This window comes from Ictalurus punctatus, chromosome 8 (genome assembly GCF_001660625.3).
Source record: "Ictalurus punctatus breed USDA103 chromosome 8, Coco_2.0, whole genome shotgun sequence".
NCBI lineage: Eukaryota > Metazoa > Chordata > Actinopteri > Siluriformes > Ictaluridae > Ictalurus > Ictalurus punctatus.
In genome coordinates this window covers 21,046,731-21,070,477 of record NC_030423.2, presented here as the reverse complement: position 1 = coordinate 21,070,477, position 23,747 = coordinate 21,046,731, and the positions used below count along the sequence as shown (strand labels likewise).

At 38.9% G+C, this 23,747-nt stretch overlaps 1 protein-coding gene across 1 annotated transcript; it reads left to right on the top strand.

The window, feature by feature from the left end:
* On the top strand, positions 1-19,273 carry ccnd2a (cyclin D2, a). Its single transcript, NM_001200596.1, is given in 5 exon segments — positions 1-372; positions 1,813-2,028; positions 5,610-5,769; positions 11,759-11,907; positions 19,023-19,273. Coding segments are annotated over 5 exon segments (897 nt in total). The 5' UTR covers positions 1-177; the 3' UTR covers positions 19,200-19,273.
* Positions 19,274-23,747: the final 4,474 nt, after the last annotated feature.

Here is a 23,747-nt window from a genome sequence, read left to right as displayed (position 1 = left end):
GGGGAGGAAAGCCTGAAAGTTCTCCAGAGAAGCTGGACATAAGCACAGGATATAGTCCCACACACTCGCTTTACATGCCCTTCGACGAAGTCTCCTTTTGCGGCTCCAGTTTTCTGGTGTTTTAGGGTTGCGTTCTGGTGTTTTAGAGATCGGAAAGCACTGTGAACACAGAGAGGAATGGAGCTGTATTGTCTGGAAACCGACACCGTGGTGCGAGCCCGTCCCGACCCGAACCTTCTCGGCGATGACAGGGTGCTGCAGAGCCTTCTGACCATCGAGGAGAGGTTTCTGCCTCAGTGCTCCTATTTCAAATGCGTACAGAAGGACATCCAGCCTTTCATGCGCAGGATGGTGGCCACCTGGATGCTGGAGGTTTGTGTGTGTATGAACTTCAGAGTATTTCCTCAGCACTGAAAAACAGCCCTATATCACCCCCGGTTCAGTGTCAACCTGTAGGTCCTGCGCCGTGAACGGAAACCACACAAGCTGTTTTAACGTTTCCGAAAGGACAAGGCCGATTTCTTAAGGGCGTTTATTTTAAGAGTCCGTTTTGGATCGGGTTCACAGTTGTGTCGTAGGTTTTTGGAGAGGACGACATGATTACAAAGAAGGATGAAAAAACAAAACAAAACCGAGTTTCTTTAACTTAATAAAACCAACATAACATATCGTTTGTGCAGAAGAGAGTGTCCTGCTTCATAATGTTATTTATTTATTTATTTTTTTGCGATAAATATTTCCATGCACACGTATGCAGTTCAGTGCTTTCCCCTCCTGGTAGCTGCAAAACGCCATGTTGTTTTTTTTCCAGATACGGTCTGCTTGTCTTTTTTGTGCTAAATGTCCCGAAACGTCACAAAACTGTATGAAATGTTACTGGGCAGACAGACGAATGTCTAAAGTGCATGTTTAGAGGCTTAAATCGCGCGAAATATGTCGTGAATATTTTGCAAAATTTTTTCCAAATACGCGTTCGCGGAAGGGCGAGGGCCCAATGCTGCTCCCTGAACCCAACATCGAGAGAAATCGGTGTAGCATAGGAATTAAGTTCAATTATCCCCGAAATCTTTGGTAAATGTCAACGATCTTTGTCGGGAACGTTAGTCGAGGAGTTGGGCTTTATTTTCATGTATTGAATGTTAACATGAAGCCAACTGGCGAATTTATACAAATTCTTCAAAAGAATATTTCGGTGCGATGGCGACACTCTCGTCAAGCGACGTCTGATACTTCTCTTACAAAATTGCGTTTTTATGACAGAAAACATGGATCAGAGTGTTTGGCAATTGTCGGGAATGATGTGAAATGTACTGTCGATCATTTATATGTATGAATTATGTTCGTGGACAATTTATTTGTATTTTTAAACATTTTATGAAAATATGACGAATTTAAAAAAAGCTAAAGCTTTTCCGTAGCCTACTGTGCTGCATGGCTGTTTTTTTGGCTCGGGTGATTGTGACTCGAATTCATTTCTTACTGAATGGACCGAAGGAATTCAGTTCTGTTGACAGAGATGTTAGAAAACCATTTCTAGACTTTTAAAAAAGATGCATTTATAATCTTTTTATTACACTGCAGGGGCACATGTTGCAGACGATCACTTATGTTACTGTAGTCTACATTTTTAATGATTCCTTTCTAGCAAAGAGCAGTATATATTTCTCTTTTTTTTCCTCCCTAGATCACACACTTGGTTAGTTTGTGATCAGATGATTTTTTGTGAGTTATTTCTGTTGAGCAAGATGAACTGTGCACCACGTGTTTCTTCCTCCGGTCAAATCATGCTCGTCGCTCTCCTGCCTTTTGCAGGTCTGCGAGGAACAAAAGTGCGAGGAGGAAGTTTTCCCACTGGCTATGAACTACTTGGACAGATTTTTAGCGGTTATGCCCACCAGAAAGTGTAACTTGCAGTTGCTCGGCGCGGTGTGCATGTTTCTGGCGTCCAAACTGAAAGAGACGCGTCCTCTAACTGCAGAAAAGCTATGTATCTACACTGATAACTCCATCCGACCGCAGGAACTCCTGGTAAGCACCTAAATGCAAAATAGATCTTTGCCTGGTTAAAATGTACTATATACTTTTAAAAAATGTTTATTATATTCACACACACACACACATACATACATACATACATATAAATACATATATATATATATATATATATATATATATATATATATATATATATATATATAATATATTCACTACAAAAGAGTTATGCAAAAGCTGTCGTGATTGTCTAAAATATTGTTTAGTCTAGATTTCTAGGATTATAAAACAAGATAGGCTTGCTGCACTGAAAGAAGCTTTGCAGAGTCTGGCTGGTGAATGCTAGATGGTGTAAAGTGTGATTGTGGATAGAGGGGAAGATCTACTGCCGTTGTGCTAATACTACAGAAACCCACAGGTCTCTATCCCCATCTAGTGGCAAATATGTGATTCCACTCCATCACTGTGTGGAGATGAGAAGTAATATCTGGTTTTCCAGATAGAGAAAGACATACCACACACACACACACACACACACACACACACACACACACACACACACACAGAGCTGATCTATAACATTTGTTCAGTTAGATGGGAGTATTTATGTGTTGCACTTGGGAAGCACTTATAAGCTGCACTTATATGCTTGGGAAGAGTCACATCATTATTACTATCATCATCTTCATCATCATCATCATCACTCCAGGGATTTAAATTGCAAATAGTTAACATTAGAATTATGTCAAATCCAAATGATGCTGCTGTATGTGTATTTCTGTGCAAATCAGTATGCTTTCAGAAGAAGCCAAGTATCCGAGAGCAACTATGGCAACTCGAGCAACATAAGCTGGCTAAATCCAAATTTCATAATTCCAGAAACATTCCACAGCGATGTGCCATTCTCCCACAGTGTGGTCAAAAAAAAAAGTAAAATCTAAACAAGGGAGCGTCTTTCTGCTCTGCTGGAGGTCTTTAGAGTGTCATCAGAAGTGCTGAAGATGTATTTGTGCATGTTTCTCGCCACAATTTTGTGGTGGAAACTGACAGAAACTGTGCTGATTCTGGTCAAGGATAACACAAATATACTGCTGTCAGCAAAATTATAAAGGACCAAGGTCCTTTTTTTCTTCTTTTTAAAAAAAAACCCGGTCTAAAGTTGACATTGGTCTACAAAGATGCAGGAAACCGGAGATCGGCTGTAACAGTCTCATCTTCATCTTCAAGTTTTGTCCCTGCTGAATTGTACAAACTTCTTGTAAATTAGACCTCACTTGTAGCAGTGCCAAAAAAAAGAGGAAGTGGGTACTAAAGTGTTTTGCAAGCATAACTAGTCAGCTCTCAATTTTGCCTCAGTACAATGTCATAAGAAGTTATAGTCACGATTACTTCTCCTTCCGCACAGTCAAATGTACTTATTCATTATTCATTTTTTGTCGTTCTTGTGTGTCAACCATATCTTACAGGTTAGTAAATGCATCTAACATGGATACTACATGAATAACATTCTCAATTTATTATAGTATTCATGTTGTTCTGTAAATGACTAAACACAAAGTCTTAAGTATTGATTTGCTAAAGAAATATCAGAGAATTAAAGGCTTAAACGTAGTCAAATTTCTTCATTTGTTTTGTACCTACACCTACACTCGCAGTATACGTCTTCCCTACCTTGTGTTGACGTAGCGTGTTGTCATAGTTTTTTTTTTTTCTTTCTATTTTAGGAGTCCTGAGTTAATCAAAATCACAACATGACTATCTTCAATGGTATTTCCATAGATAGATTACAAAAAAAAAATCCAAATGATTGATTGGATAAATAGCAGCTGTGTCACTTCAGAGTGACATTTCATCTGCTTCCTCTCTGAAAAATGTTTTTTTCTTTTTAATTAAAAAAAAAGAAAGCACTAAATAGTAGAACCTCCATCTTCTTATGATGTGTAGTATGTCGTAGCTGATTGTCACCCCTTTAAGATCTGAGCTGTTTATACTTGTGGGTAAGTCAATCTGCTGGTGAAACCTAGTATGCAGGGGTGGCAAGGAAATCATGCATAAGTGAAAGCTAGCTGTGCTCTCAGTGTGCTCATTCAGAATCAAACTACAGTTCAGTTACAGAGGTGTAGTTCATAGGGCAGCCTTTTGGTCAACATAAACGTCATCAGTACTTTGCAGATCAGAGGATTAAATGGCTAACACAAGTGAGCCACCTCATGACTAAGTGCATGTGGTTCACTGATGGAGAAAACCGTCTTCATTGGAAAAAGCACACAGTCACACAGACTGTTCATGAAAACCTCATTTTACTCAATTAGCCATTCACTCTCTTGTTACTCTTCCCACTAGAAACTCTCTTTCTGTTTCCTCAGCAAGGTAAAAATTGGCACTGTTGAGAGTCCATTTCAGGATGGATCATAAGATCAGTAATCTTATTTCAAGAGCTAACATTATGAATTAGTGGTAGTGCCTGTTTGCCATTTGCTTAAGTCTGTTGATGCAAAATTTATCTTTTCTGACAGTTATTGCCCTGAAGTTATAGCATAATCTGTTCACGTTTCCCAAAGGCAGTAATGTAGTTTACATGTATGCTGTCTATTAAAAGCTGTGAAAAGAAGTTAAATTATTAGTATACATTTAAATTTATTCATTGAATGTTGTACATTGGATATTCATCATTCATTCTAAGTATTTGAATGTTGTTGTTTTTTTGGAGGTTTTTGCGCTAACCCACATTCAGGAAGAAAATGCCATGCTTTTCAGTTTCTGCTTGTGTGTGTAACACACAAATAGACAGGCTTGCATTCTCAGGAGCAAAGTACGTGATGCTGAACAGACACTGTGAGGTCACTGGTGCTGGCGTTTTCTTATAGAGCTGAGTGCTGAGTAGCTTAGTAGATTTATGATTAGCCAGGGACAGTAATGTAGCTCTAGCCTGGCTCTACTCTGCTTATGTCTCTCTGGAGTGTGAATACCAGTATATAGTCCAGGGATCAGACAACGCATCAAGACTTAATGCCTACTAGTGAAGTTGAGAATTCCAAAATTGATGAGGAAATACGTATGAAACAGATCAATCAGGAGATTGTTTGCCCTTCCAGAAAATCTCACACACAATACAATACAGTACAATACACCTGTTTGTCTTTACATAGACACTCATAAACATATTTTGCCTTGTAGAAGCCATTGAATGACTAACCTCCATATTTATCTGGGAGTTTTTTTAACCTACTTTTAAATGAATGTAAAAAGGATGGTTGTGTCGCCTATGCCTTAACTAGGAATGAGATTTAAGGTTGTTCACATTCACTCAGAGTGGAAAAGAAAATAGCAAAAATGAAATATGAACCAACTTTGACATATCCAGAATCCCTTGGGCCAACAGGCTAGAAAGCCAACTAGCATTTCATCAATTTATATTCCACTTCCAGCAGAACTCAAAATACCAAAGATATTTTAGATAGACTCTACATTCACCCAATATCCCACATGACACTGTTATGACATATGTTCTGCCTACATACTTTATTTAAACATTACGTCAATATCTAGACCAAACTCTTTATTTTGTATTCCTTTAGATAAGTGTTCCTCTTCCCTGCATCTTTGTCTTCTTTTAGGAATGGGAACTGGTGGTTCTTGGTAAATTGAAGTGGAACCTGGCTGCTGTTACTCCGAATGACTTCATTGAACACATTGTAAAGAGGCTGCCGTTGCCTGAGGATAAGCTGGACCTGATCCGCAAGCATGTGCAGACCTTCATCGCTCTGTGTGCAACAGGTAATGGTTTTTCAACACCCAGAACACTGCATGAACACCACTAGTACATACCATGCCCCAAAACAGTTTCATAGTTCATCAGTTCATACTGTTCCTAGTTATTAAAATTGGTTTCCTTTGGTCAGCATTTCAATTCTCTGTTTCAACATGTAGCTCTTTTCAGTATTCGTTACCATGATTCACAGTTTATGGAAGCTCTTCCCTATTTCATCCCTTAGGTATTTTGCTCTTTAATTACAAGGTTCTGCAGATGTGACAAGACTAAGAATAATAAGCGTCAAGATTAAAAATGTAAATCAGTATGTAAAACCAGTAAACACTAGGTAAATGATATGGCATTTGGCACATGCGTTGTATTTGATTTGACATGTAAGTGAGAATGATAAAAGATTCACTGTCGAGTCAGTTTGGTGCTGATATCCTGTGTCAACATGTTGGTGAGTGTTGAAAAATATCCTCATCTGCTAATCTCAAAAACCTGAAATGGAATTTTAGTGGAACGGTAGCTATGATAATAGCATTCATGTTGCTTTGGCAGGCATGGTATTGCGAAATGCCTTATGCAAAATGCATTACCTTCACGTGGAAATATGTAGATTCATATCATGGTGTCTGATGTTCTTGAATGGTATGATCATTATAGAGGATGTATTGACGGGAATGGCACTTCAAAGCGCAGCTATCTGGTTAAAGCCATTTCAGTATACTGGCTACTCTGTGTAAGGACGACTGAAAGTCTCTGTTCTTGGCAAGATCAAACATGGAGAAGAGATTGAGGGTGAGAAAAAGTTAGTGGGAGAGCATTGTCCCAGCGGATCCAAACAGCAAAGCATGTCATGTTTTTATATCTCATCCCCACTTCTCACGCCTCCTAGCTGCTCCAGGGCATGACTGTTTTCCCATGTTCAGGAGTCTTTGTGAGGCTCGTTCTCCCAGCTGACTTTACGTTCATGCTGCCACAAGAGGTAATGGGACGTGCTCATATTTCCCCTGGGCTCCCACGTCCCTCCCTGGGGTTGCTCATCTCGCCAGGAGAATCTCCCACACCTCTACTCTGAGGAGGCAGCATAGGAACGGACGAAGAGAGGTGGGAGGAACAAGAGGAGATGACAGGTCTTTAAACATGGCACGTTTGATGTGGGCTATTCTTTTGCGGATTGTGCAATGGATATTGTAGGTATGTTGTGAAACTACTCTGACAGGAGGCATTGATGATATCCATGGGAACTGGCTTAAATCCCACTAAATGCACTTGCTGTCATCCATCACCATCTCACCTTCTCTCCCTGAGCCACTAAAGCTACTGGGATGTCGATTTTCAATCCATTTCTCAGTCCTGTTGTGCAAAACTGTAATTGTCTTATAAGGGTGCAACAGATGATTACTTTTTTTTCTAAGCAAAATATCTGTTGACTACTCAATTGTCAATACTAAATAGACAATTTTGATAATTGACTAAAGATTATTCTCGGTTTAAACTCAGCACCTACAAATAGGCATTGATTTACAAAATTACTATTTATAATAACAAGAACAAGCATGCATTGGCAGCACCGTTGCGTATCAAGCCTCTTCCATAAAACATCCTATAATTCTAGGCTAATGTTGACCTGTTATTGCACATGCTAAGCAGAAGCCCTTGGGTGTTTTTGGTTTAAATATTGTTGTGTCTGTGCATCATAGATACTCAAACATGTGAATAGCTCAGTCTGTACGATATGCTATTTATTCTATTGTGCTAGACATGTGCATTGGTACCAAGTTCCCACGAGATCTCACATTCATGCAGGGGGTCAGAGCAAAGTGAAAAAGCACACACGTAGAGGTTTGTGCAAGTTCATCTTATAACACGTTTTTTTGTTGTTGTTATTGGTAAGTATAGGAATCCTTGATTATAAAAATCCATGTTGATACATTTTTAGAATTGACTTAGACGGTTTTGTCAACTAATTGTTGAGCTCTTAAAGGGTACATTGACCCTGACTGTTTTAATAAGACAAAAATGTTCTGCATAATTTCCTAAGAGTTTAGGAACACTATGCAGCTTTAATTTTACCTTCTATTTTTGTGAGATCCCAAATGAATAAGAAGAAATACAAGCATTTTATTTGATAAAAGTGTTTAGTTTTATGCTGGGATCTGGTCAATAAACGTAGTCCAGTATTAATTAACAAAAAATGGAGCATTTCATAAGTTTTGTTCGGAACAGCTATAGAGATACCTCTATCAAGCACCTTAAAACGGCTATTTCCACCTCATGCACATGTCTTGAAGATGCAAACCAAGAAGTCTCTTGCATTTGCACCATGATTTTACTCTCCACTGATTATTCATGTGCCTTTGATTGTTTGAAAGTGGCCTGAACTACAGTTGGTCAATCTGTTCGGAAAATGAATGAAAGTATAATGATCTTTGTTGACCGATTAGTCGTGGCTTCCTTTGAGTCTTCTTCCTTTGTATGGATAATGAATAATTTCCTGCATGCATACAGCAGGAAGAACTGCTGAGAAAAACTGAGAATTTACCTAAGAAATTCCTTTTCTCTGTGTAATACAAGTTCTCACATATTTAACAATTTTCTGATGCTGATCAAAACCACAGTATCCTGCCTGAGTAGCATCATTAATGCTACTAAGAGAATTCCAAACGCCCCACCCATTGCTTGCATAGTTTATCTGTATAGGTGGTGATTTTCTCATCTGCTCCGCAAAAATATATTGAGCTGAAAACCATGAGGGAATCAAGCATGTTTCCTGGTTTTATGGTTATAGATTTTGCTTCTTCACCTAAGCTGTGTGCTTGTCTTATCTGAGAAGTCCCCTAGGAAAAATAAATAGTGGCTGGTGTAGTAAATAGTGCTGGCCTGCAGTGAGTTAGTGTGTGTGTGTGTGTGTGTGTGTGTGTGTGTGTGTGTGTGTAGGGAGAGGTCATCATGGTTAAAAACGTGATTCTGCCAATTTTGTCATTCCTGTTTCAAGAGGCCCTGCTACCTCCCTTGCTGGCCTGTGTACTGTTGCTCAAGCATCTCAGCAATGGTGCAAGACTGAAGCAAGTTATTACAGGATTTCAACAGTTAAGGAGGAATCCTGTTTTCATTTTGTTTGAGTTACGGTCTTGGCTGCTGATTAAAGCATAGACGTTGCCTGAGATGCAAACAACAGGAGGAAAGTTTTGAGATTTGTCCAAATTCGGTTTTGTCGTATCGATTGGCAGCGTGACATGGCATAAACAGTGAAGACAGGCATTTAAACTGGACGCAGCATATGAGGATTTCAGTGCAGCCTTTGAAATTAGCAATAGGATTTCTGCACATTCACCTTAACTGTGATATAACATGGTTGTAACAGATGGTGGTAGTGTTTTGAATCTGGTCCTCAAAGCGCAAATATTGAAACATTTACGTCAACCAGTGAATCTTAACAGAGACAGACATACAGTAGCAGCTTTAGCACCTACCACATTTTACAAACCCACAAGAGTCCAAGAATTTACTGTCTGTAAGCTCCCTCACCTACACACATAAGTGGCTTATTCCATTTGACTGCGGGCTGTGGTGGGTAAGGAACTGTGATGCCAAATCCAAAAAAGTTGTTTACATTTGACCTTTATCAATCAGGGGAGCCTGGCTGCTCACAATGGGACTTTCTGTAAACGGAACAGCTAATAAGGTATGCAGTTGAATGTAATCCTGGCAGATGATTTATTGCCTTTAAAAAATCATCGCTCTCTGGCTGTTTCTCAACTTTCCGGGTGTTTAATTAATTTACAAGTTAAATGCATATGCAGTGCAACGCACCCACCCAGGAGTTGGCTGTGCTGGTATGATACTGGATACAGTGTGTGGGCAGGGCAAGAAAATGGCTCATTGAAGGAGGAAAGAGGCTGGGAGAGCAGGCCAGTCACCACTTACAAAGAGCCTTCCATAGCAAGCGTCACTGCTACATACACTGTTTTTCTCCAAAATGCATATCAATTAAGGTTTCCAAATTACAATCATTCTTTGTCTGTCTTTCAGAAACACAACAGATGACCCAGCTCTGGCATTGCCATGCAGCTATCTTTGTTCCTCAACAAACCTATTTTGTTGCAAGTGCGAAAAATCTGATTGCTACATCATATGTGCACATAAACTGCAAACACATATATAGTTGTCTCTTTTCCTGTACCCTTTTGAAAAAGGAAGAACTGAACCCAAAGTAAAAAAAAAAAAAAAGTGATGTAATGTAATCCATATTTCCTTTGCTCTTTTCTCTTGGCTGGAGCTGAAAATCCCTTACTGCCCCAGAAAGACAAGAGCATTTATTTGTCAATACACAAGATCCACAAGATCAGTGTCTGGTTCTGAATGTTAAAAAGGTAATGAAGGGATAGTTCATCAGCCATCAAAGGCCCCACCTCATTGAATTTTCTCAAAAAGAATGGGGGAAAACCATCAGGGCCATATTGAGGTTTGCTTTGAATACGGTAACATGGCAATGCGATGGCTGCTGGAGTCCACTCTGCGAGCCCAGAGGTGGCCCAGCATCAGAGGAATGGCAGTAGGAAAGGAGGGGGTAGGGTCTTTTCTCCTGCCAAAACCTCATGAGGGTCTGGAAACAGACTAAAGAATGACGTTCAGCGGAATCCACTCCCCCCCCCAATTCTCCAGTCAATTCTGGTGGCTCAAATCTGTCACCCCTTCCCCTCCCGACCAACCTCTTCTTCTCACCAACCAACCTTTGTGCAAGCTGTCATTCTGAATTGGAATCCACAGAGGGGGCTGGATTTTGCATCTTTCAGTGGGATGAGATGAGGTGATAACTTTGTGCAGTGAATCCACACTCACTTGCTTACTTAATCCATTTAATAAGCTTGAAGATAGAAGGCTTAAAAAAATAAATAAATAAAACCAACACAATAAACATCTTGGCTGTGTTTTGTGTAGCAACAAATATTAAGCATGTGTGCCATGGAGTCTGGTAAAGCCTGAGGTCTGACTAAATAAAACTGAAAAATAAGAGCAGAGAAAAGATAGCAGTAGGAAAAGTGGAAATTATTTAGTCTCTACTTTTGGGTTGCGACCCGTTCACAAGCTGTCTTATTTGCATTATGAATGATAGCGAGAGAACTAACAAGGTTATTGTTTTTTGTTGCGCACGCCTGTAACCACATGTGGAAGAAGGACCTACAGCTGAGAGCATTTGCAGAGCAACGTTGGCTCTTTATTCCTTCATTTCCTAGGGCTGAGGGGGCTTTTCAAGGGAGCACATGATTTACTTAGGAGCTATAAAAAAAAGGCTGGATTGGGTGTGGGGGGTGCTTTTCAACTTCATTTCAAGTCAAATGAACCTTCATTCTGCGTTGTAATAATAATGGTGCATTCGACTTAACTCTGCAGTCGGAACTCGGTATGACGTAATTTTCCACCTCCATGTGTTTGAGATACAAAGTTGGGAAAAAAACATGGACGCCACCATGTTTGTCTTTTATCAGCAACAATCTAGCCAGCTTACAGTGATGAGTGATGTATATTCACCTCCTCAAAACAGCGAAGAGTCAGTGTTATAGATAAGTGAATATGTCTGTATGTTGATTGATCTAAAGCAAATACTTGTAAATACAGTATAACTAATTTTAAGGAAAGAAGTACTGCCGTGTTTAATGCTGATGCAGTGAGCGGACATGTTGATTTGACATCACAAGCTGAACTCGGGATTGAGGATAGGAATAGGAATCCCTAGTTGAAGGGGACGGGGTCTTTTTTGTTTGTTTTTCCTAGTTACGAGTTTTAGTTGAATGTGGCATTACCAGACTGAAATCGCCTTCATTAGCGAGCATTATGGATTCATAGCATCCTCTCTTATGCCTTGCAGTGCGTAGTGTTTTTGCACGAAGACACCATAGGTAGACAGCTAGTCCATCTTTGATGAGTAAAAGGTTGATGTTCATGAACTGAAAGTTATTACTTCTATACAGATCATAATGCTCATGTATTTTAATACCTTCACAGAATTCAACTTTGCGATGCATCCTCCATCCATGATTGCCACGGGCAGTGTGGGAGCAGCAATCTGTGGACTGCAGCTCAACAGCACGAACCATGCACTGTGGGGGGACAACCTTACAGAACTGCTTGCTAAGATCACAAACACAGAAGTTGTGAGTATTACAACTTTTACCTAAATGTATATAGGGATAAATGTATAATCATGCAGTAATGTCTGTATGGCTTTGTTTATGAGTCAACTTATTTGGGTCAACTAATGGGATGTCTAGTAAATATATAACACAGTTAAATGGAGTTTAAGGAGCAGTACTGATAAAATAATTTGTTTACATTGTATTATAGTTATCTGAACATTTACACATGCCATGATTCCAGTTTCGTTTGTATTTTTTCTTAATCAAGAGTATTAGTCCTCGCTGCTTTGACCTAGACATGTCAGTAAGAAGCACAAAAATTCTAATCTACGATCACCCAGAGCTACATATTTGTGTCATGTGAAAATTAAGCCATTGGCAAAACATCAAGTGTTTTCCCTTCAGTTTTTCACAGCTGTCCCCTAATCCCTTCTCTACCTCTGGCACTCTCTTATTCACCCAAAGAGCTCACATGCCACATGTATGTGAAGTGCTGTAAATATGGGTGAATGTACACTGGAATGATGGGCGTTAAGCAAGAAAGCATCAGGTTAGTTTTGTGTTTCTGAGCTTGATGCAGGCAAAATAGTGCATTCTGCATGGAGAGATAGACCTGGGATTGAAGGGCAGACATCTATGTGGCCCCGTGGCAGGGTGTACAGTCCAAACACAGCCCAAACTTCGGCTGCGACAGGGAGGGGGTGCAGGGGTGGACTGGCTTTTGTCAGGGTGGTAGCCTGCTTCAAACCAGGGAGGGAGGCTTTTGAAGGAGGCACATTTGGAAGGGTGATCACAGTGCCCGTAACAGTGGTGTTATTTAAAACCAAAAGCTCTAAGATGAGAAGGTCCCTCTTTTGTTTGTTAGCACCATCCTTGAAAAACATCAATGTGGTACTGTGGTGTGTGTGTGTGAGAGAGAGAGTTTTTGACTGTGGCTCTGAGCAAGGAGATTGCGCTTTCCTCCTTAATGGGCTTGCCTCCAACTTCAATTCATTCTGACATTCAGACACTGAATTACTGAAAGTGAAATGGGATTGACCCCAACTGAGAGACTCCAGAGAGATGGGGTGCAGTGGTGGGGCTTATGTGGCTTTATGCAAATGACTAATAAAGCCTCACACTTACACTGCTCTATAAAGGACAGTATAATGATATCCTTTTTCAGGGGACAGAAGCAGCAGAGGAAATGGGGTGAGGAGTAGTAAGGAAAAGAAAGAGGAAGGTACGGAGTGTAAGATCACCACTTAGATGGGCAACCCAAGTGTGACCTGAAGAGGTCAGCCGTCCTCCGCAAAGTTCACAACCAGTGGGCAAATGGCTGCCGTGCCAGTGTCAAGACGCACACCGGAGCAGAGGAAAAACAAACAGACCTTCTGAGCAGTGAACGTTCTCAGTGTATGAAAGGTGTGAGGTCTCAGCCAGCAGAAATGACCTGCCCAGTCCATGATCAACTCTTCATATTCCCAGATGCCAACAAGCCATACCTTTGAAAAAACATCCAGGCGGGGGGAAAGCAGTCTGGATCTGCTGGCTTTTTGAGGCCAGGGACTTTTCCCCCCACAGATAAAATGTTGTTGTTGTTTTTTCTGAGGAGCCGTTATCTTCTTTTCCTTTTAGTGTTATTTGGCCAGCACGTAGACCCCTGATCCATCCTGACAAGGGGACAAGTTCCCACATGTGATGGCTGCCAGAGCATGAGTTAACCTGTGAATGTAATTTTTAAAGAAATTCTGAGGAATAATGCTCGCATTGCTTATTGTGATTAGATTTGGCGTTATGTTAGCATTTTGCCTGACTTGTTCTTTAGTACCTGATGGTTTTCTCTGGTGTTAGAAGGCCTGCAGAGTGATGCTTGATGAGGAGGAGATTACTCAGGGAAAGTACAAGGCTGTGAATGCTCAACAGCTATATGACACTGCCAGCCATCCAGTCAGGCATCCTACTGATACTTGTGGTGTCCAATGCCTGTGGTTTTCACCAGACATGTGACACGGCCAACTAGCCTCATCTAGTCGCTACTGTAGTGTTTGTGTGTGTGCAGCCTGAAGCACATCTGGTACGATGTGTACAGCAGTGGGCTCCATGCAGCAGGCCAAACCAGGATGGATGAAAATTTGGCTTTAGCAGCTCATGCAGACTGTATGGCCTCTCAGAAAGAAGCTAAAGCCTTGAATATTCCAGCTGGCATTTGGTGTTTACAGTAAATGTTGTTATTGTAGCTAATGTATACTGTAAATGATGCTTTTTGGCTTGTTGTTTTTCTCTAGAGACTCACTGGGAGTTTTCATCTGACCGGTAATGTTGATTCCACTGGAATTGAATTAGAGTTTGCATTCAGATATGAATTAGCGGTGTTTCCTGTATGGCTTGGGTCAGGGGCATGGCCCCCCACACTGAACTCCTTTGCCTTTTCCGAAGCTTGGCTTCATTGCAAGATTTAAGCTCTGAATTTTGGCTGAATAGACAAGAAGGGGTCACTGGTGAACTTTTGTAGGGGTACATTCATTTGCATTTCTCCTCTCACACAGTGAGAGAGTTTTTGCAGTCATTCTAAATACATAACTGCGAAAGTAGGTGAAATGTTACTCATGTTGAATTTTGGCAAGATGTGAACGCACATCTGCTGGAAGTCATGATGGCAAATGATGTTAATGTGAGTAAAAGTTTTTTTGGGGGGAAAATAACTGCTCATTTTTATGATATTTTTGGTACATACAATTATGTGTTAGGACCCTTGGCCTGTTGCACCAAATGTCTGGGACAACATATTAATCCCTTTCATTTCTCAATCCTCTGTTGGCCCTGTTTTGAACCCAGCAATCTTTTCATTATTCCCCAATAATAAAAAAAAAAAACAGGCATCTTTCTCTGAAGCTACCGTAGTGCTTTCTACTATCCATGGTGTCTCTCTTGTTCTCGTGTTTCTGCTATCCTGACTCTCTCTTGCTCATGTGGTACATATTGAGTGGCATCACTGTGACTGCTGATGGTTCTACAGTAGAGATGTTTTCGATTCCTAGTTTCTTCTTTGCTTGTCCAATTTAGCCCCTCTTTAGATAAGAGCCCTACAGCCAAGAGCCTTCTCCATGCTATATGTGTCCACTTCATTCATTTGAATAACAATTCAGACAAAGTCTATTAACCAGATAAGTTAACCGGTGGTCCATTAAGTATCTTTAGTTTCTTTACTATCTATCTTTCCCTTCAACTTTCAACCCTGAACAGTAGCTGACAGTTGTAAGCACTGTAGGTTTGGTAGCTAGTAAACAAAACTATTCCATGTTGTAGGTTAGCATTTGTTAGCTAGCATCTTCTTTTTGGATGTGCTGTTTCTGTGGGTGCTTTTATGTATTGTAAATATAACTTGAGAATTACAAAGTTTTTAAAATAAACCCACTGGAGCCCATTACCTGTAGTTTGTATATATGTTACTTTACTTTAACTACTACCCAACAGACTGTGGTTTACAAATCCAATAATATGTATGTGCATCGCTCCCAGTGTTCCCAGGGTAGGCACCTGATCCACCACCACTCAGGATAAAGTGATTACTGAAGATTTCTGTATGAAGGAATGATAGATACTTTAATTGAACTCTAGGTAACTAGGCCAACCAAACCAATATCTGTTGTTGATTACTTGGTCCAGATAAACACTTTTTTTTAATAAGAAACTCTGAACTGTTAAAAATGTGTCAAGTGTCAGTAGCAAAGGAAGAATTCCAGAAGCAAAAAAAAACCCACTTTGGCAAAATTTGAGAAATGAGAAGAAGGAACAGACAGACAGACAGACAGAGGGAGAGAGAGAGAGCAAAGTGTATTCTTCTGCATCTACAATTATTTTTGGTTTGTGATATATATATATATATATATATATATATATATATATATATATATATATATATATATATATATATATATATATATATATATATATGTATGTATATATATATGTATGTGTGTATATGTATATATATATATATATGTGTGTGTGTGTGTGTGTGTGTATATATATATATATATATATATATATATATATATATATATATATATATATATATATATATACTTTTTTATTCAAAAGTATTTATCCTGTCTGATCTATAAACCAACTGAAAAACAAAAAAAGGAAAACAAACAAACAAAACAAAGAAAAAACAACCCCTAATGTGGCACAGGCATTCAAACTGCCAACACAGGGATCCACCTCAACACCTAAGATTAAAACCAGTGCTCTCTTGAGGACACTACTTCTTTTTTAGTGCGAGTCCCAATCCTACCAGTAGTCACACACTGAAGTAATTAAAGTTGCTTGAATTTAGCCTGTGGGGCTTGGCTCAGGCTTGCCTATGCCTCTATAAAGAGCAGCGGCACAGAGGGGAATTTCTTTTAAGAAGTCGGGCCTGGCATTTTTGTGGTAAGATACAGGCAGTTCCTTTGCATGTTTTATGCTTTAGTTAATTTTCTCAGTGGAATTTATTTCTTATGACTAATAGCAGTATATTGCAGTGGGAAGTCAGAGAGACCTCTTTAGGAGGATGGCGGTTGCTTTCCTCCAGAGTGATGCAGACAAATGCAACCTCCATGCAGCACCACGCAGTTCTCTTACCAAATTTTTTTTTTTTAAATAAATCATATTCATGTTTTTTTTCTGACGTTCCTTCTCCCTCCCTGTCTTCTGTCATCATGAAGATACAGTATATGGTCAGTTTTTGTTTTCTATTAGTCATTGACTCTGATGCTTGGACTGGCTTGAGCTAATAAAAACACGTTTCACACACAGGTATATAAATATATACGCACTTACCTTGTCAGGGAGCTGTAGCTAACACTGTTTTACACTTCAGCCCATCAGTTTTTAATTAACAGTCAGTGTCAAAAGAATGCAGTCTCTTCGCAATCAACACATTCTCCACAGGCCCTGCCTCTGGGGCTTCTCACAGAAGAACTCCCACAGATGCCTGGTGTGCCTCAGACCCACAGAGAAGCAAAACAGAGAGCTGTTAACAGTTCAGTTATTTGTTTTTGTTCCACTAGAGAGCGCTGTTTATGATCTTTAGTTGTTTTTTTTTAAGTGCATTCTGCATTTACAGTTTGATGCTATTAGGTGCTCTTACCACCATTTAGTGGCCCAACCCCCTGACATATTAGGTATTCTTTAAGTTGATTTATCCTACAAAATAAGTGTGAAATAAGCTTTTTTTCCCCCTGTGATTTGGTTCTGGAGGAATAAACAAACCGAACACCCTGGTGAGCTTTTTATAGCTCATGTGCACATATTTCACACACGTCTTTATAGCTGTTTTAGATTTTATGCATTTTTTGTCCCTGATGACTATGAGCCATATTCATGGCTTGTGAATGTGTAGTTGTGCCTTTGCTCTTTGAAGCTGCAAGGTGGGCTTTTTGGGACCCCCTCAGGCTGCTTACCCTCTTGTTAAAAAAAGAAAAGAAGAAAAGATGCAGTGTCTTTCCACAGGACATGGATGCAATTAACATAGCTTTCGTACAGCCTTTGTTTTCACTGTTGTTGTGGCAACCGGTGCTGTGGGTATGTCAGTGTGCATGTGGGTGGGTGAGTGGGTGCACGTGTATAGTTCTCGACTTGGGCGCAGTGACGTAGTTGGGGTTAAACCTGTACTGCTCATATCATACCTTTCACCCTGTCTTATATTGTTATTAATGCTTATGGAGACAGACAAAATATATTTTTGGCTAAGATTCTACAGAAAACAGTTTAAAAAGCTTGCATAGTCGCTAATTAAAAACTACTGCCAGTCAGGCTTATAGATACTTGACTGCTAGTTAGTATCTATTTCATGCTACTATTTTCCCAGCAGTTTTTAGTTCAGTTTTGAGTCGATGAAGCATTTAATACATCTTTTCAAAAGATATGCTCTGAGTTGTTGAAAAAGAAGACAAAAAAAGTAAAAAAAAACAAAACAACAACAACATTCTTTTAAAAGCATTGGCACTTGTTGTCTTCTGATCCTGAGTTAAGTGCTCTTTATCAACACCCTCCGCTTACTGTAAACAAACAAACTAAAAATGTGAGAGATTATTGAGTACATTCCTGGTTTCAGAGTGGTATCCCTCATCCATCTCAGAGATTACTTAGTCCTATACAGAATGGAAATATTACGAAGTGGTAATTGTGCTTAGTGCAATAATACATTCAAAATAATCCTTTTTTTGTCATCCAAGAACTGGTAAAAAAAAAAAAAAAAACATTATATATATATATATATATATATATATATATATATATATATATATATATATATATATATATAATAAATTAGGTCATTACTTGTGCTTCCACTCATGTTGTCTATCTGAATCTGATTCGTTGTCCTTACAGTCACAGTTATGTTGGGAAAATATCACTCCAACTAAAACAAAAAATTAGTGAATATAAGAGGTCTAGTAGAAGAAAGGATTTTCCTGTTATGAACCTTATCATAGGAAATAATAGAATTATTCTGTTGTGGTTCATTTTCTTTCTTTGAATCATGATGTTTCCTCCTTACGTGTTTGTGGTACTGAAAAAAATGAATGTGCCACAGAGAGGGGTGATATAGAAATGCTGTTACAGAGACGTGAGTTATTTTGGATGGTTACTCTTCAGACTTTATCACCTATTTGCATGAATGATGAAGCATTGTTTAATGTGATGCTGTAGAGTTATGTTTATTTGTTTATGTGCATTTGTCTATGTAATTTGTAAAAATTTTTGATGTAACCCTTTTATATGCTGATGTGGTTACAGTGATGTATTATGTCACTGATTGTGATTGGTAATAATGGATTATTGCAGTGATTGGTCATGTGTTGATTTTAAATGAGATTGTGTTGAATAGATTGTTTGTATATGCCTGATGAAGGTCATGGACCGAAACGTTGTAAATAAAGCTATTTTGGTACGTATGAAAGTATTGTTAGTGTGTGGGATTTTTTTCGTTAAAAAGAAATCCAAAGAATACTTAATCCAGTAGTCTTGGCACTGCTTTCAGAGGACATACTGGAGTAAAACTAACACATACTAACCTGTAGTCTCTTCATGCTTTAAAAAAAAAAGTGCTGAAATAAATCGGGGTGTATCAACCTATAATCTGTCTGTTGCTGTGGTTGCAGGACCTGTTGAAGGCATGTCAGGAGCAGATTGAGCGTGTGCTGATGAACAGCCTAAGGGAGGGACGCCGGCAGCAGCATAAGCAGCAGCAGCAGGACCAGAACAACCCACGCAACAAAGCCTTGAATGACCAGGACCAGTCCAGCACCCCGACCGATGTACGAGACATCAACTTGTGAGCTCGCAGGAGTGGCGCATGGATCTAAAGGAAAAAAAAAAGCAACAAAAAACAAAAAATGACAAAAAAAAAAAACAGCCCATCAAAAAGTGCTTGCTAGTCTTTGTAGGTTTTTATTCTATTTTCAAAGGAAGAAAAAAGATGCATTTCAAAAGAAATCAAAGATATTTTAGATACAAAATAGGTATTTTTTAAATGAATTGATACTGATGCAAAAATTTCTATGGTGCCTCAGATTAAGAGAAGGGAAGCCTATAGTATTTTGCAAACTATTTTTCATTGTATAAACAAAAAAATATATTCAGTTAAAATGAATATTCAGTTATATTCAGTTTGTTTTTGTTGTTTTTTTTTCAGTAAAAAAACAGGCTTTTAAGAAATAGTCAACTTCATAAGACTGGCTTGTAAAGGTACACAAATGGGGCTTTGTTTTTTTCCTGTTTTGTTGTGTTTCAGTTCATGTTCGAAAAACCTGAGCATGAACACACACAGGGGTGTCATGAAACTGGTTAGTGGAGTCCCCGTTTGGCTGTGTGGTAAAGATGTAAAAGGCCCAGGAATGTTAGGTGGAACAGGTTTGGTAAAAGCCTTACAGCAAGAATGTGATTGATTTCTGTTTCGACAAAAGGTCCTCTGGGTAAAATTTGGTTAAAGACATTTAAATCAATTTGCCAACCAATTATATTATGGCATCAATGTTAAAAATGATTTAAAAATTGCTTGCATCAACCAAACTGAAACATTTGAAATTTCACAAATGCAAATTTCATAATAGTTCGCCCAGTCAGGGGTCATGTTTTGAGAACAGTCTATTATTATTATTATTGTTATTATTATTATTATTATTATTATTATTATTATTATTATTATTATTTTATTCAATCAGCAACTTATTGTCTCTAAATTCTCAAAGTATAGAGACGTCAATAAGTTTTTGTCAGGCTGCTTGTGTGTGTATGCATATGTGTTTCTGTACGTGGGTACATGTATGTATGTGCGTGTGTGTGTTTGAGAGCGAGACAGCGAGATATGTGTGCGCTTTGTTTGGCGAATTATCCGCAAGAGTGTCGTTCAAAATGAGACCACACAGTCAGAGGACTAGACAGAGGACAGAGAATAAGTCTACAGTGCTTTTGTTTGCTTTGAAGGTCCACGGGCTACCTGTATCACTGCCTTCTATTCATGCGCTTTTATTTTCTGGCCTGGGACACGAAGTTGAACCCAGTCCAGTGCACGGGATTGTGAGGATTCAAGACAGAGAGAACAGAGGGAGGAGACAGAAGACTACCTTCTTTAAGATGCTCTTATGGTTAAAGGTTTTTTGGGGGGGGATTCACAAAAAGGTGTGATGGAGAAGGTTGTATTTCATCACAACCTCCTTTGGAGATTTACGGTCGTATTGTATACAGACAGTCTATTTTGTGAGATGCATTTATTCGTCTTTTTGGCGTTATGAGTTGAAGGAGCCCATGGCTACTTTGAGTGTTGATTAAAGAGGTGCTAGAACAGAATTTCACGATGAGAGCGTGGAGTCTACATGCAGTCGATGAAAGTGCAGGGTGGCATGAGATTCATGCTCAGATGAGGAGTATGGTGGTAATTAAGCTGTGTGAGTTTAAGAAGAGATGTATGCTGCTGCTGAGATGGACATACATTGGCATACAGGAGAGGAGGCCAAAGGAGAGGATCAGATGTGGTTTCAGAGATCACATGATAATTTAAGTACTTTTATATTTTTGCTTGTTTGACTGTTAAGTTTGTGTCTTTCTTTTTTTTGGATTACAGACCAGTATCTTAACCAGTTTGATTGACACTGCCAGCTAATTGGTGGGGAAGGTAATACACAGGGAAGCTTAATTAATTGATTAGGGGACAAATTGTTGATCTGTGCATCTGTAGTTCCTCAGTTTCAACAACGAAGCACTTTGAGCACATACTCCCCTTAAGTCACAGAGCGAAATTGGGCCATTATTTACATCTCATGTGTACCCCTCCCAAAAAAGGGAGCTGATAAGATATATATTGTTACACCAATATTAACAATTCCAACAGAAACGACAATATTAACATTTCCAAATGTCCAAATTAAGAAGAATGCTTACCCCCCCCCCCCCCCCCCCCCCAGGCCTTTCTCTTCTTTACTTGAAATTTTGTTTGCTTTTCATTGAAATGTTAATTGGTTTTTATACAGTTGTAAATGGTAAAATAATACCTTGTAACATCAGTAAGTTGCCCACTCCAGGGCATGCATTTAATTTATACAACATGAACTGGTGAAGCTGCTCTATGAGAGAAAAAAATGCCTTGTTTCATATGGTGCCTTAATTCCTTAATCTAGGGAGTGTTCTCCTGTGCCACTGTGCCTTGATCAGACTGCTGAAGTAGCCTTCAGTGTCCACTATCTTGTCATCTCCTTCACAAAAGTGCTGCTTCCAAAGGATGGACTGGCATGAGATTTAGCAAAAAGTCACAACTCTCTGACTACGATTAAGGCAGTGTGCTTCAATAGCACAACATGAACACGTGTGCACAAGTTGCTTAGCTTGCGTTAAAAAGAGGGGGTGGTTAGGGGCAGTTCAGCTTTGTTTTGATGAGCATAGTCTATGTTTTTCTGTGGGTGAAGGAGACAGTCTACTTCATTGTAAGTTTTTTTTTTTTTTTTTTTTTAATGAATAGCATATTTCCTAGAGGCAATTGGGATCCATAATTCAGGTTACTCCCACTCTTTCACTAAAAAACCCATTATCAAGCATTTATGTTATGTCATCCTGTTTTATCACTCACCCCAGTACTCTGAAAATGAATTGTAGTACTGTTTTTAGAACTTATGGGTGGGCTTGAGCTTGGATATGGACCGAAATGTTGCTTCTTACGGTTTGATACTGTATTCCAAAGTGAAGAGGGGGTAGAAGTGGTTGTGAAGACATCAATCAAGTGTCAATATTTTTATTGAGTTATTGTTTTTTTTCTCCGCTGCTAAAAAGCTATGATTTTTGTTTCATCTTATACACAAAAATAACATAGTTGTGATGTCACTTGAGTGTGCTGCTATTTTATAAACAATTGTATTATAATTATTTTACTGCTTACAGAATACTTTGAGAATGCTGAAGTAGATGGTAAATAGAAGATCAAGAAATGTAATGAGTATTCGACTGGAAATGCTCTTTGTACAGTATGCTCTGAAAGCATGATTTCTTTCCTTTTTTATCTTTGTTTTCCTGCTCTGTTACCTTTTCCTCTCACAGTCTGTAAGTACGGTATGTCTATACCTCAGGTTTACTGGACAAAAGAAAACAAGTCTCTCAGTACCTCATAACTCATCACAGTTTTCTGGGAGCCAATGAAAGACCGGATACAGTGGAGATTCTGATGGGGGGGACTTTTTAATAGTCTTCATTAAATGAAGCATGAACAGCATAAGGCTCCCACCTGGACTTCAACCAACCATAGTGGATGGAGGGGGAAAAAAAGTCACCAATGCTTCAATTATGGGTCCAAGAGCTGAGAAAAAGATATTGATATCTTTGTACATAAATTTGTGTATAAATTTGGAATTTTATTTTGGAAACGATCTCCAAACACATCTTAACAAACATGAAGGTCCTGCAAAAAGTGGCAAAATGTTGACGGATTTTTATGTGTTATTAAGTTGCACTTTGCCTTGGCCTTAATAAAACATTTTTTCAGGTGTGCAGAAGGTATTTTCATCAACGGTGTTGTATGAACTGTGACACCCTGCCAATAAGACAGCCCTCACCACCGTATAACTGTCTGCGTGTTACAAATTAACCATTTGAATGTCAACATTTACATGAATTCTGTCTCCTCCCTCCACTATGACCTTGTCATGTACCTCAATAATGTCTGTTGCACAACCTCTCTCCAATAAATATCTGCTTCAAAGTATCTGTCCAATACAATTCTTTTTTCCAAAAAAATTCAAAACTAAATTTCCTACAAATATAAAGTTTAAAAAGTTCCTACATCTCCATAATAGGAAATAAAAGCTTCAGAAGGTTGTTCGCTTTACCCTTAGCAACTAATCTGCACAACAGGGCTGACATTAGTTATGCCGCAGCATGGGACAAACCTATTTAATTGGGCCCCCCTCCCTCCCGGGACAAAACGATTTAATTGGACAAACAAGCATGATATATTCCAAAGAAATAACACATTTTCTAAAGCATGAAACTGTTTAAATATACCACCAATCAATGGCCAACATATGAGTACTTTTATGACTACCTTTAACATATGAGTCTCTTTCCTGGGCCAGGCCCGGGACAGTGATTACTGAAGATGAACGAATAAAAGAAATTAACAATTTACGAAAACTTTTAGAAAAAACTTGGAATATTTTTAATAATACATAAATAAAATCCTAAAGGGTGTTACCCAGACTATATAATAATCTTTTTCCTATCACTAAACTAAGTGACATAAATGATTTTTAGGCTATTGTTTTGAAAATGTTCACACTCCCAGTTTACCTGACATTTAATAACTAAAACAACAACAACAACCATGTAACTGATTTGTTCATCTA